Consider the following 13,903-nt stretch of genomic DNA (forward strand, 5'->3'; position numbering starts at 1 on the left):
TCCCTGGCTCCTCTCTCATCCTGCAGGGATGCTTGGGCTAAACCTTCTCGGACATCCCCCTGGGCAGGCTCTGTGGGGAGTGCAGCTCCACCGACTGCCGCCGCCGGACCTCGCGCTCTGCCCAGTCCTCCTCGGGCTCCAAGCCCTTGAAGATGGCAAGTCTCTCCGAGAAGGTCTTGGCTTGTGGGCACAGGATGTAGTTGTAGATGATGGAGGCTGCGGCTGCCCCAACCAAGGGGCCCACCCAGAACACCTGGGGGAAAGGGAAAGGTAAGAGTTGGGTGAGTAAAACCCAGCCTGAGTACTTAGGACAGGGAGAAACCAGCATCTCCGAGGGGCATCACTGGTGGGGGTTATGTTCCTTCCTGCCCTGTGTGCACTGGGAGTGAGATGCAGAAGCCAGCTCTGCTTTGGCCATCGCTGTTGACCTGAGCTCCCATCCATTGCTGTTGTGCCTGAATACACCCAACCAGCCTCTTCTGTTGAGAACTGTGTGATCTTCATTAATGATAGGCCATCATGAGCACGGGTTCCTGTGCAGAAGCATCTTTCTACCCCTTTACATGCTGCTACAAAGAGGAGGCTACCACCTGGAGCTGGACACCTCTGAGCATGTCAATCTGAACCCCCACAGCTCTAGCTCTGAAATGGAAGTGCCTGGGAGTGTTCCTAAAGGAACTGGTGGAAAATGCATGTCCAGATCCAAGTGGAAGCAGGAAAGGTCTCCAGGACCAGCAAGAAGAGCTCCACTCTCCATTTGTTCTGCCTCCTTGGCTAAGTCACGGTCAACAAACCACACACCCTTCTGCTGTTGCAATGCCCTCAGATAAGCCAGTTAAGCACCCAGCAGCCCCACCTCGGTTTGCTAATCTCTATATCTCTTCCCAAGCCGGAGCTGGTGTGGAAATGCCAGGAATGTGCCTGGCTCTGTGGGTTTCGAGGAACGGTGCTAATCTGGAGGGGCTCATCCCACCGGAACAACGCTTAGACCCGGCTCTTACCCAGTGGTCGCTGAAGTCTCCGACTATCACAGCAGGGGCAAAAGACCTGGCTGGGTTCATGGAGCAGCCAGTGTAACGGATCTGCAGAGGAACACCAGTGTGTGGTTAACATTAACCCTTTAACGTGATCCTCGGGTGGTTTGGATTCATTCCCTGAGCTGCTGCTTCCCCCCCCATTCCAGGAACAGGGATGCTCCTGCAGCTTCCACCACCTGAGTCAACAGGGTTGCATCTTCTGTGCAAGCACGAGCATGGTGCAACCCGGCTGTAGGCTGGGTGACGTGCCCTGCAGCGTGACAAGAAGCATGGGGACACGCTCCTGCTGTGCCAAGTCCTGGAGCAAGCTGCTGCTCCTTGCCACTGAGGGTAGGAGAATAGTCCCATAGACACATGGGTTGCGGAGTGTTAAGGATGGAAGATGCAGTGTAAGTGTTGATCAAAGGGGGGGTGAATGCTCCATCCCTGGCAGGGTTCAAGGCAAGGTTGGATGGGGGTTGGAGCAAACCTGCTCTAGTGGAAGGTGTCCTTGCCCATGGAGGATGGAACTGGGTGATCTTCAGGTCCTTTCCAACCCAAACCAGTCTATGATTCCATGATTCTCATTCCTACATGTACTGAGAGGCTGGGAGTGTTTGGAGCTGTTTTGGTCTCATCCAGGAGGGATTTCCCTGGGTGTCCATCCCAAATACTTCCCAGTCTTATGAGTGCCTCAGCTTCTAACACATTGACTCTGGGGCAGCAGACCCCACTGATCCCTAGCTGCTTCCTGTAGGACTCAAGGAGCAGCAAACCCAGCAGGGTCAGTGTTTTCCTGCCCCATAAAAGCAGAGCTCAAGCTATGGCTCTGCTACAGCTTTAGTGTGGTTTTCCTCTTCTATCTACTGGAAAGCCATGGGCATCACGTGAGTTAAACCTCCCCATCCAACCTGGAGCAAGCTCCCAAGCAGGCTTTGAGCATAAACACGAAGACAACCCAAACCCATTGAGTTTTATCCCATTTTAGCCCATTCTACCCACCCCAAGGAGATGTCCCACAGCAACAGAGAGGCCAATGGAGAGAGCAGGAGAGCCCAGGTTGTCCTCCCGGCGTTCATCCGTGGAAGCAAAGATGCACAGGACGAGCTGGAAGGTGAGGAAGAGCTCGACGGTCACTGCCTGCCCCGTCGTTGTCTCATTGTGCAGCTGAAGGGGAGGAAAAAGGTGTCTCAGGGGCAAGCATTTGATAACCGGGTTGGGAATGTGTATGGGGAAAACCCAAGAGGGACCAAATAGACCCAGGGAATAGGTGGGATTTTGGCATCAATATGAAAAGGAGGAAGAAGATTCCCAGCTAAAAGGAAAATAGGGTCAATGGGGGTAGCTGATGGACCAGGAAATGGTTTATTTATTGGCATTCCTTTGGGGATTTTTTTCCCCCTGTTCTTTTTTTCCCCCTCTAGGAATAATTTATTCCTTTTTCTCATATTTAAAATGCAAAATGCCTCTTGGAAAAGTTTAAAAATTGGAAATGTCAAAAAGAAGGGATTTGGCACCAAAAACCTCTTCCCATCCCCCCTTCCCCTACTTTCTGAATGGGCAGGATTTGAGCTGAAGCTGGGCCTGGCTGCACCCCCTCCTCCAGCTCTGCTTTCAGGCACTTTACTGCTCCTTGGTGGTTCTGCAGCCACATCTGGGTGGATCTGGCATCTGGATGTGCACATCTGGAGCTGGCAGCATTGCTTCCCTCTGTCTCCCTTCACTTCCCCAGCCTATGGCACATCCCACCCCTTTCTTTGCTCAGTGGTGGCTCGAGGTGACAACTGCCCTCCTGGCCAAGATCCATTTCTTTCTTGTTCTCTTCTCCAATATTCCCCCTTTGTATTAAGGGTAATCTGTGCAGGCAGCTGCATGATGAGCAGCCCACAGGGGAAAGAAGGAAAATCCCTGTCCCCTCTTCCAGGTGATTTAAGCTGTAAACCAACTAAGCTGGGTGCTTTGAAGGCCTCTCTTAAAACCCCTTCTTGCTTTATTGGGTTTATTAAGCCTCAGCTATTATCAGTGTAAATCACCTTGCTCAGATTAATCCCCAATCCCTTTTTCAACCCTCTTAATCTCTTTGGCAGCAAAGCTGGGCCCTGGCACTGCCTCCCTACTGCAAGAAAGGGGATGTTGGGGTGCTGCTTCCTGAAGCACATCCAAAGCTACCTGCCTCCTCCCGCATGGCTCAGCTTGGGTTTGGGTGATGCTGGTCCAGGAGCATCTCTATGGGAGACAGAGCTGCCTGAAGAGGAGTGGTGGGGCATGGAGAGGAGATATGAACCCCATGACTTCCTAATTCCTTTCCCACCACCCCCTTCCTTTAAAGTGCATCAGTGAGGAAGGGGGATGCTGGGGGTTGAGGTAACACTGGGGAGCCCTCTTAAGGCTTCCTAAAGTTCCCTGGTTTCTTCCCTGCATGGATCCAGACTGGGATCCTCATGATGCTGCTGGCATTGGGCACCTGTGTGCAGGCATTGGGATGAACCAGGATGTGGTGTGGCCATTCCTTCCCAACTGGAAGCAATTTAATGAGCAGTGCTAGCTAATGAAACTCTGGGATTTAGACCTAACACAACATTCCCATTGCTGGGAATCTGGCAGTGCAGCCTGCAAACAGTGGCATTGCTGATAGAGGAGAAAAGGCTGCCTACACCCACATGAAGACTGGAAAGTGGGATGAGCTCAGGGCAAGAGGAATGGAGAGGTGATACTTTGGGTCATGTCTTTCCCTAATCATATGGTTTCATCCCAATCCAGCTCCTCCGCCCTACATAAAACTGAGATAAGGGTGGCTTTGGCTTTTAAGGAAGGTGTCTATGTGGGCAGCCGGATCATACCTCTGGTTTTAGTCCTGAAAAGCAGAGGGAGCATCCTGCAGTCCTGCCCTTCATCCCTGCTCCTGGGTGGACCCTTGCTGCATGGTGCTGGGCTATAGCTGACAGAGGCTTTCTACCCAGCACTGAATAAAGAGGGTTTTGCTGGCACCAAACCCCTTCTCCACACCCCTCACCCTTCCCCAAACCCCATCCCAATGTTTCCTGCTGCCTTCCAAGCCCATCTATGGGCTGAGCTCTTACCTTGTTGATGGCCAACCCTTCCCGGGAGTCTGCTGGGGTGATCTCATGTAGGATTGCAGCCCCCACCACAGCCCCCAGCAGCTGGGCCACCACGTAGAAGACTGCACGGAGGAAGGAGACCTGGGAGCCGATGAGACAAGCCACAGTCACCGCTGGGTTGATGTGGGCTCCACTGATGTGCCCCAAGGCTTGGACCAGCGTCCCGATGGCCAAGCCGAAAGCCAGTGCGATCTGTAGGATGCTCGGGGAGGAAGCTGAGGGCCAGTTCAGAGCAGAGCCCAGGCCGAAGAGGATGAAGACCAACGTTGCCAGGAACTCTGCAAAGACAGCCCGGGTGAAGGCTATGGATCGCAATTCCCACATCATGGAGCTGGAGGCTGCGAGGACTGACCCTGCCTGTGGGATCTTCAGGTAAGTGCTACCGGAGCAGCTGTGTCTGTAGGGGATGCTGAGGGACAATGTATATATATATATGGATGCAGGGGGTGAAGGATCCCGAGTGGAAGGAGATGGGAATGTGGTCCTAGGAAACCTGAGGCTTTTTCTCATGTGTGTTCCAGATGAGGGAACATCAGACCCTGCCCCTTCTATTAAAGCCAGGGAATGCAGCATTGGCCACCCTTGGGAGGTCATAAATCAGCCTTGAGCAATGCCATGGAACACTTCCCTTTCTCCTTCGCTTTCTTACTAGGGGACGTATCCCTGCAGGTACTTTGTTCTCCTCTCTTTTCCAATCTCAGCTTGGAGATAAGGAAGCTCTTCCCTGTGAGGGTGCTGGGACATTGGGATGGGTTGAACAGAGAAGGTTGGACACACCCGCTCTAGTGAAAGGGTTCGGGTTAGGGGGTTGGAACTGGATGAGCTTTAAGGTCCCTTCAAGCCAAACCATTCCATGATTCTATGTCTGTAAAGCCTTTTCCTCCCTGTGCCATTGGGGTTGGTGGCTTTGCTGGAAAGGCAGCATTTGTTTCTTCTTCCCTTTCATTAGCAGGCTCTGTAGCTATTTAAAGCTGGAAGGAGCATTGCCCTAGGGGGGAGCTGGAGCTGGAAAAGCCATTTCATTCCAGAGGGATGCAGAGCACCCGAACTGAGAGTCCTTTCTCTGGCTCTGACAAAGGCTGCCACTGTCCAACAACCATCTTCCCCTGCAAGTGCCACCAAACTGACGCCAAAGGTTGACGTAAAGTTCTCCATATTGCCCCAATTTTATCCCGGAATCATGGAATATCTCATGTTGGAAGGGATCCATAAGGATGTGTGAAGCCCTGTTCTTCCCTCCAGTGCACATGGGTGACAATTACACTAAATGATGGTTGTGGGTCCTTTCTAACTGGACTATTCTCATAGGCAGGGAATTGGAAGGGACCTCAGTGATTGTCTGGTCCAGCCTTTAAACTCCTGTTCTATCCTATTCTATCCTATCCCATTCCATTCTGTTCTTGTCTTCTCTTTTAAAAGATGCTTATGGGAATACTGCTCTTAAAGAGGGAGAGATCATAGGGAGAACAAGTCAGGTCCATGGATGAGTCTGAAGGAGATGGGATATGGTCCTTAGGAAACCTGTTCTCTGGGAATTCTCTTGGGCTTCCTCAGGGCCTTTGGCTCATCACAGCATCGCTCTGGCCTCTGCATTGCCAGCAGTGAAGCCAACCACATAGAACAGGTTGTGAGCTTAAATTTGGGGTGCTGATGGGCGACAAACCCATGGTCCCCTCCAGTCTGCAGGCTCCTGAGTGCCTGGTACAGACTGGAGAGCTGAGTGTTACTCAAGGTGTAGTTATGTCAGGTTACCAATGCAGGCTGTTATTAGTGCAGGGAATGACAGCAAATATGGGCAATTAAGTGGAGCTGATATCCTATTTGATTAATAGCTATTCATGGCGAGGGAATTGTGATGTAGCAGTGCTTAATGGAGGCTAATTAAAAGGAAAGAGAAGTAGGCAGGATTAGCGCTGAGCTAATCTTCATCTTAAAACAGACTTAAAAGTCTAATGCAGCCTCATGGGCCTCGCTTGTATCCAGTGAGGCAAACGCTCATTGCAGCTCTTTGAGATGGGCTTTGAGATGTTTGTGGTGGGGATGTGGGTTTCTGCTATGTACCACGATGAAAGGATTGGTGCTGCATTGGGTCTTGCTCAGCAGCATCTCTCTTAGCGTGGTCTTCACTGTGGGGCAGAGCAAACTGCTGTGAGATGCTGCTTCCCAGCAGGAATAACACATGCCAGCTCTCACCCAGGCACCTGTAGCACTGCAGTGACTGTAATCCTGCTGGTTTGACAGGGATCCACAGCACAGAGCCAGATGCTGCTCATGTTAACACCAGGCATTGGCAGAGCCAAGGTTTCCTGCCTGGTTGTGCAGTGCTGTGACCACGTATCCTGCCGTGTGCTGGGAGAAACAGGAGACCAGAGCTTGGTACTGACTTGCTGAAGCTCTATTTGTGTCTAGGAGGGGTTCCTGGACCTGCTGGTGCTGCCACATGTGGCTTTACCCCTTACACCAACTGCACTGCAGCGTTAGGAGCATCAAAGAGCATCCTTCACAGCGAAGCCGAGTGGGTTGGGGAAGTGCATTATTGCACCTTTGAATCCACAGCCTTTGGAGTGGAACAGCATTATTGACTCTCCCTTTGGGACCAATGCAAATGCACATCAAGAGTGTTGGTTGAAGCATCCGGCTTCCTCCCCATGGCAGAAACAGCCTGGTAACCTGCTGTTGAAGAACACTGTAAGCAAGGGAGCTGAGCTTGCACAACACCTCGCTTCTCGAGTGCCTTAGATGGCTCCGATATCTCTGCTTCCCTGGCTTTCAGGAAAGCATAAACATCTCGCAGGTATCTCCATTCCATCGGAAATACCTCCGAGCCACAGGGAAGAACAGATTTATTGCATAAACAACAGTGGGTTTTCCTGCTTGGATCTGATCCGCCACAGGAGGTGCTTGTGCTGCCCAGACCTCACTGAAAGCTCCGGTTCTTGCTCTTTTCTGTGTGTTAAAGAACTCCTCAGACAACTCCTTTGTCCTCTCTAAGAGCCGAATGGGCAACCTGTACCCATGGCAGCAAGCGCCCTTTGTATTAGACACCGGAGAATCCAGAGCAGGACTAAGTCTTGGGATAAACCTTTACCCAAACCTGGCTGTTCTTGGCTCTGCTCTTCATCAAAATACACGTTTTGTGTCCAAGAAATGAGGTGTAAAGCTGAAAATGCTACTTCTAAGAGCATCTAAGGACTTCTAAGAGTTCTCTCGGGGAAGTCTTTAAAGGAAGTCAAAGAATAAGAAGGAATAAATCCTACTTCTAGTATCGGGACTAATCCTGTTGCTCAGTTGAGGTTTTCTGCTCGCTGCCTGGATAAATGGATGTGTTGGTGGTTTTGTGCCCATCCATGGGATCAGCAGCAGAGCAGATGGGGATGAGGATGCAGACACTTTTGGGATGGGGTCAGCAGGGACAGACACACTCAGCTGGGAATCAGAGCACCCACAGCATTAGCTTGGCTATGGAACCTTCCCACCCTGAATGTCCTGACCCTCATGGACTATGGGATCAGAGAGGTCCCTTGTCCTCCTATACCTCGGTTTGTAAACCACTGCAGGATGGTGTTAGATTCCTGCTACAAGGAGCTGTGGGGCATTGAGGGACCAGGATTAAGCTCCCCTTTAGCTCCAGGCTGTTTTGTGGTGGGAGGCAGCAGCAAAGCTCTTGCTGTGGTGTAAACTGAGGTGCAGTTTTAATTGCACATCAGTCTTACCTCTGTCCCCCTCCTGGCTGCAGAACAGAGCAGAGGATAAGGCATTCCCAAAAGCCAGGTGGCCATGGGGAGCAGTTCTGCTCTCCCATTATGACCTTGCCCCAAAAGGACGTTCACCCAGAGCACCCCGTGTGAAAATTCAGCACCTTTTCCGGCATTTCAGGCCAAATCCTAAATCCCTCTTCAAGCAGAACTTCAGGCTCTTGTCGTGTTTATTGTTCTTGGTTTAGTTTAGAGGCAAAAGGATTAAAGCAGCCCCGATTTCCTTCACTGACTTCAATGAATTGAGCTTGAGTGCGGGCCAGGAACTGGGTCTGGTGTAGGGGAAGGACCTGCAAGTTCAGTCCTGAATGTTTGCCCAGGGTCTTAGTCAAGGTAGACTCTGGTGGAGCCGGGTGATGGGAACCATCAGGAGCAGGACATGTTTCTGGTGGCCATGTGAAGACCATGAAGCCTCCCAGCCCATCATGGTCTCTGTGCAGCACCGAGGCAGGGGGTTAATTCTTTCTCCCTGTGGTTTGCTATGGAAGTACATATAGATGTATAGGAAGGTATCACTTTTCTTTGGCTAACAACACGTCAGTGAGACCCAGGCTGTCCACAGCCAGGAGCCATGGTGAGGTATGGACAATCCCATCATATTACGAGGTCAGAGACAGGGCTGAGTTAGGTGATGACCTCCCTTCAATCATGCCTTAAGGGGTGAGGAAAGGAGAGCATTCTTTGTTTGAGTGCTGAAGTTCAAGGCCAGGGCACGGAATACTTTACATCAACCTTCTATGGGAAAACAGCTCATGTTTCTTCTCTTGGATCCATAAAAAGAAGCTGGAACTGGATGATCTTAAGGTCCTTTCCAACCCAAACCATTCCATGATTCTAACCAAACAAAGCCAGACACCAGGATATCCAGGGAAGCCAAATAGACCCCGTGGCCTTACCAGGTCTTGGAAGCTCTTTGCTACTTACCCAGGCGTGAATATTACCTTGATTGAAACCAACCCGATTGCACCATCCTCCTCAGGTGACGGAGCTGAGCAGGAGACCTCAGCTTCACCCTTGCTGGATGCCCAATAGCTATGTTTGCCAAACAAATCACATCTAACGAGCCAAACTTCCCAGCGGGTGTAAAGTGGGGACATGGCTTTGACATCAGTGCTTGATGGAGAGCATCCAGTGGCCTTCCCACTGGGTTCCTCATTCTTATGTAAATCAGAAGTAATGGAGCTGAAGGCCAGGAAGAAAAAGGGATTTGAGTGTCTTTCTTGACGTAATTCTCCTGGATTTAGGAATTTAAAAGCCAGTTTAGATACTACCAGGGATTGGTCCTGCCAATGGCTCTAGAAACATCACCTGTCCCCTCCTGCCCTTTCTTCTGCAGCCTCATGGATCTGAGATCTTCATCATAGAAGAGATTGCAGAGCTGTTGCAATACCCGTGTTATCTCCCCATCAGTGCTGTGGGTACCAGTTTATTGACTGCTCACCTGGGCTGCAGGACTTCTTTGGCTGCTATCTCCTGATCTTGGCAGGCAGGGAGGCAGGAGTGTGCCTGGTAACCTCACCTTTGAGAAGAGGCCCTCAGTGCCATGGGTGGCATTGGCACTGCTAGGGAATGGTTGGGCTGGATGAGCTTGAAGGTCTTTTCCAAGCTGCTGGGGTGTATGGTGAGGAGGTGTGTGAGGATGCATGGTCAGTACCATGGTCCTTGTACAGCCAAATAAGGGGAGCAGCACAAGAAGCTCTGTGGTCCACAGAGGGGGAAAAAGGACTCGGTTAAGGCTGCAGTGCAGTGGGCACACAGAAAGCCAGGAGAGATGTCAGATCCCTCTTAGTCACTAAACCAAACAGGCAGTTTAAAGTCAAGAAGCTGCTCCTGCCTCTGGTTCAGTGGATCTTGGAGCTGGGATCTGAGGATGGAGCTGGGATCTGAACACGGAGGGTCAGAGGTGGCTTCAACTCAAGACTCAACTTCATCCCAACCCTATAGACATGAACTTGGCAAGTGCAATGTCACCATCAGTGCAGAGCTGTTGCATGGCCATGAGGAGCTGCTGCCTGCCCCATAGCTCTTGGTGTCACTGGGTGCTCCCAGCCAGCACCCAAAGGCCTCTAGCCTCTGCTCATCCTCATGGCCTCCTCCAGACTTGCTCCAACAGCTCCATAGCCTTATGTTGAGGACCCCAGCACCACAGTGCTGCAAGTGGGATCCAATGGGAGCAGAGGGGCAGGATCCCCTCCCTGAGCTGCTGCTCATGCTCTGGGGATGCAGCCCAGCACAGGCACAAGAAAGCTCTTTCTCTCCATCTTATCTAGACCTGAGATGATCTCAAGGTCCTCTCCATCCCCAACCATCCTGTGATGAGTGCCTGGGTGCTGGTGTCGGCTGCAGCAGCACCAGGGTCCCTCCTTGAGGATTCTTCACATTCCTGTGCGCATCCCTGCCTTGCTTTACGTAAAGCTCCTTCCTAAGAGCTTAAAGAAGCAGCTGCACAGTGGCATGAAGGTGTCACTCCAAGTGTCACCGAAACCTGTTCTGTGCCCCCCCTGCCGTGGGGCAGCTTTGCATACTTATGCAATTCCTCTCGCTTCACAGCACCCTGTGCACACGCCGGTGCAGAGAACATGTTCTTCTGGCAGCGATGAGTGAAACACTGCTCCTGAGCACTGTAATCCTGGGCAGTGCCTCCTCGCTCTGATTGTCTGCTTGCCTGCTTGGAGCAGACACGTGTGGGGTGGTTGTGCTCTGATGGGTTCCGTGGGCATCGTGTGTTTTGCTTATGGTTAGGTTTAAACCTCAGCACTGGGATCCTGTTGCTTGAGAGCCACCAAAATCACAGCTCCGGAGGCCCTGAACCAAACCAGGGTGAATTGCACCAAGAACCCAAATCTTGGTGCTCTCTCAGCCTCACACGTGGGCAAAGAGCTCAAGAGACTCATTGAATGGTCCCCAATATCTGCCCATTGCTGGGGTTTGAGCCCTCGCTGGTTAAAAATGCCTTTCTGAGGCTTAAAGAGAGCTCAGCTGGGGACAGGTTTCAGGAGCTTCTTCAGGCAATGGAGCACTGAGGGTCTAAAGGGGGTGACGGAAGTTTGGGTTTGGTTTGGGGTGGTTTTAGCTTGGGGAACAGTGTTGGCTCTCAAGGCTTGAGCTGGAGACTAACACTGCAGAGGCTGCTAAGAGCATCCCACCCCAAATGGTTCTGGCTTGTCCAGCTCCTCATAATGCATATTAAGGGCTTGGAGCAAGCTGCTCTAGTGAAGGTGTCCCTGCCCATGGCAGGGCTTGGAACTGGATCAGCTTAAAGGTCTTTTCCACCCCAAGCTGGGGCTGCTGGCAGGATGGAGATGAGGGTTGGGCTTTGCTCTTCTAGGAATGCCCATGGAATAGGGCTTTTTATTGCTTTTATCCTTAACACCTCCTCATGCACACCCTGATGTTCGCAGCTTTCATCTTAATCTCCAGCCCAGGGCACCAGGCCTGGTGGCAGGATTTACCATGGATAATCCATGGATAATTCAGCAAGCTGAGAGCCTGGGGTAAATTCCTCCTTTTTCACATAGAGTTTGGGTGTCAAGCCCATGGCAGAGCATTGGGTGCCAGTGAGGGGGTTGAGACACAGGACATCCCCCTGGGGCTGCAGGAAAGGAGCTTTACAGAGGGCTCCTGGGTGTGCCACCGTGTCTGTTGATGCAGCAGATCCCTTAATTATCCCATAGGTTTCCTTTACCTTGTTTTCAAAGTGATTGAGTGCTCAGCAAAGTTGCTTTAATCCCTGTGAAATCCCTGTTGGATTTGGCAGGGTGCAGCCTTCAAAGAGGTTTTCACTCTTGGCTTTGCAGAGGATTGAAGGTGTTTGTGTGCAGGAGGATGGGGCTGCTCCAGCTTGATGCTGAGCTGGACCACATGGATGGGCAGGGAGTGGGAAGGGGGATGCTGAATGGTGGTTGTGTGCGAACATCACAGCTTGGGCTCTTCTCTTATGTGCACTTGTCCTCCTATTGCATCTGTTGGATGATGCCATCATCATTAAGGGGAGACCTTAAAGCAGCTCCAGTGCCTAAAGGGGTTACAGGAAACCTGGACAAGGGACATAGGGACAGGACAAGGGGAATGGCTTTAACCTGCCAGAGGGGAGGAACTGGGTGAGCTTTAAGGTCCATTCAACCCAAGCCATGCTGTGATTCTATGATTTGATTACATTCTTAGCACATTCAAGAGCTTCCAGCTCAAACAGCAAGCAGAGAACCAGGCTTGGAGCAGTTTCTTTGGCAGAGAAGGATGCTCCCTGCATGGCCTGAAGGGTTCTGCTTTTCAGTGCTATCAGTTGGGCAGCATCATCCTTGTCATCCCCAAGCCTTGCAGCCCCCAGGCTCTCCCAGCTCATTTTCCATGATGGTTTCTCAGAGCCCCTGGAAACATTCCCTGTTGGTGTTGGGTTTGTTTGGGGTGAAGACCCCTCTGAGAGCCCATGGGGTGGGAATGGGACTGCAGGGTGGTGGAGGGGGTTGTGTTGTGGTAGGCAATGCAATCTGCTCCTCTTTGCTGAGGGTTTTTCCTCTTCCAGACCACAGCATTTGAGCTCTTTGCTGCATCTTCACCTGGGGATGGAGCACGTGGGGTCCTGCATTATCCCACCAAAGAGCCTCGTTTCCCTTTGTTCTCCTTCCCTTGGAGATGCTCAGGGCTGGATGCTTGGCTGCCCCTTTAGCCTCCTTCATGGGCTTGAACTGATAACGTCACTTCAGTGCTGTGGCTTCATGATGCTCATAGTCCCTTTAGCCCCTCTTCATGGGCTGCAGGCGATGAGTTAAGGCCACGGGTGTCTCCTCTCACCCAAATGCCTTGTGTCAGCTGCAGTTTCAGTTCCCAAGCCCTCGACCCCTCTGCTCATGCAGTGCTTGAAGGGGCATCATGAGCCCAGCCCAGCTTCTTCAGCTTCAGTTTCTGTCCCTGGCTGGGGACCTGCCCAGTTTGATGCCTCTGCTCGGCCCAGAGGGGGATGAAAGCCCTTGAGGAGCTTGTGGTTCCCTTCACTGGCTCTGAATAACCCTGACAAGTTTTTGCAGCCCCTGTGCGCTTGAATAGCTGGGGCTGGGCTCTGCTGCTGCCAGCTCTGCATTGCCTGGCTGCATTCCTTCGTTTCCAGCTCATGCTTCCCTCTTAACCCATCCATTGCCTCTGCTCTGTGGGAGCTGAGTGTGGGGATGGGCTTTTCAACCTCCTTCCCTTGCACACTCTTCTTAGGGAGCCTGAAGTGCAGCCAAGCCCTTTTTCATGCTTTGGTGTAGGGGTTTCTTGATGCTCATGATCCCTTCAGCCTCTTCTGTATGGGCTTGAATTGATAGCACTGCTTCAGTGCAGGGGCTTCATGATACTCATGGTCCCTTCAGCCCCTTCTGTATAGGCTTGAATTGATAGCACTACTTTAATGCAGGGGCTTCATGATGCTTGTGGTACCTTCAGCCCCTTCTGCAAGGGGTTGAACTGATGTGAGTGAGCAGATAAACTGCTTTAATTCTTGTGCCTGTATTACAGGCCTGGGAAGCTCATTTGAGGTGTGATGTTTATGGCATGACAAGCACTACAGGACTTGGAGGGGCTAGGCCAGGAGCAGAGGGAGCATATAGAGAGCTGGGACACAGGGACACAACCTCCAGCCCGATTGTGGTCCTGGAACGATGCTTTCATAGGTGGGAACCCAGCGCAAGGCTCTGCTGACAGCTCTCATCCATCACGAGCCTGTCTCTCCATGTGTTTGGGTAGAGGGTGTGCTGTGTTTGTACTGTCTCTTCCTCTGTCCTGGGCAGGTTTGCTGCCCATATGAAGCAGTTCACTGTGTAAAGAGACGTTTTTCCCCTCCTGCCTGTGGTGCAAGAGGAGATGGCTCCATCTCCCTGTGCCCTCAAGACTCCAGTCCCTGCCCTAGACGCTGTCATGGGAGGCAAAGCCTCATTCACGTTGTGCTTCTTCCTTTGGAGATGCTCTGGGCTGGATGTTGGTCTTCCCCTTTAACCTCCTTCATGGGCTTGAATTGATAACTCTGCTTCAGTGCAGG

At 51.8% G+C, this 13,903-nt stretch overlaps 2 protein-coding genes across 2 annotated transcripts in view; one reads left to right on the plus strand and one right to left on the minus strand.

Annotated features, from left to right (window-relative positions):
* On the minus strand, nt 1-4,476 carry LOC101880397 (aquaporin-2). The gene is made up of 4 exons (XM_005141778.3): nt 4,097-4,476; nt 2,019-2,183; nt 1,002-1,082; nt 1-253 (listed from the first exon to the last, which is right to left on the minus strand). Exons 1-4 carry the CDS (start codon nt 4,460-4,462, stop codon nt 38-40), a joined length of 828 nt encoding a protein of 275 aa, XP_005141835.1. The 5' UTR covers nt 4,463-4,476; the 3' UTR covers nt 1-37.
* The window catches only part of FAIM2 (Fas apoptotic inhibitory molecule 2), a 25,454-nt gene continuing 15,513 nt past the window's right edge, over nt 3,963-13,903 (plus strand). Inside the window, exon 1 of the mRNA XM_034071570.1 lies at nt 3,963-4,507. The gene's annotated coding sequence lies outside the window, so the exon portion shown is untranslated. The remainder of the gene's footprint in view (nt 4,508-13,903) is intronic.

The sequence above is a fragment of the Melopsittacus undulatus genome, chromosome 21, assembly GCF_012275295.1.
Source record: "Melopsittacus undulatus isolate bMelUnd1 chromosome 21, bMelUnd1.mat.Z, whole genome shotgun sequence".
Taxonomy (NCBI): Eukaryota; Metazoa; Chordata; class Aves; order Psittaciformes; family Psittaculidae; genus Melopsittacus; species Melopsittacus undulatus.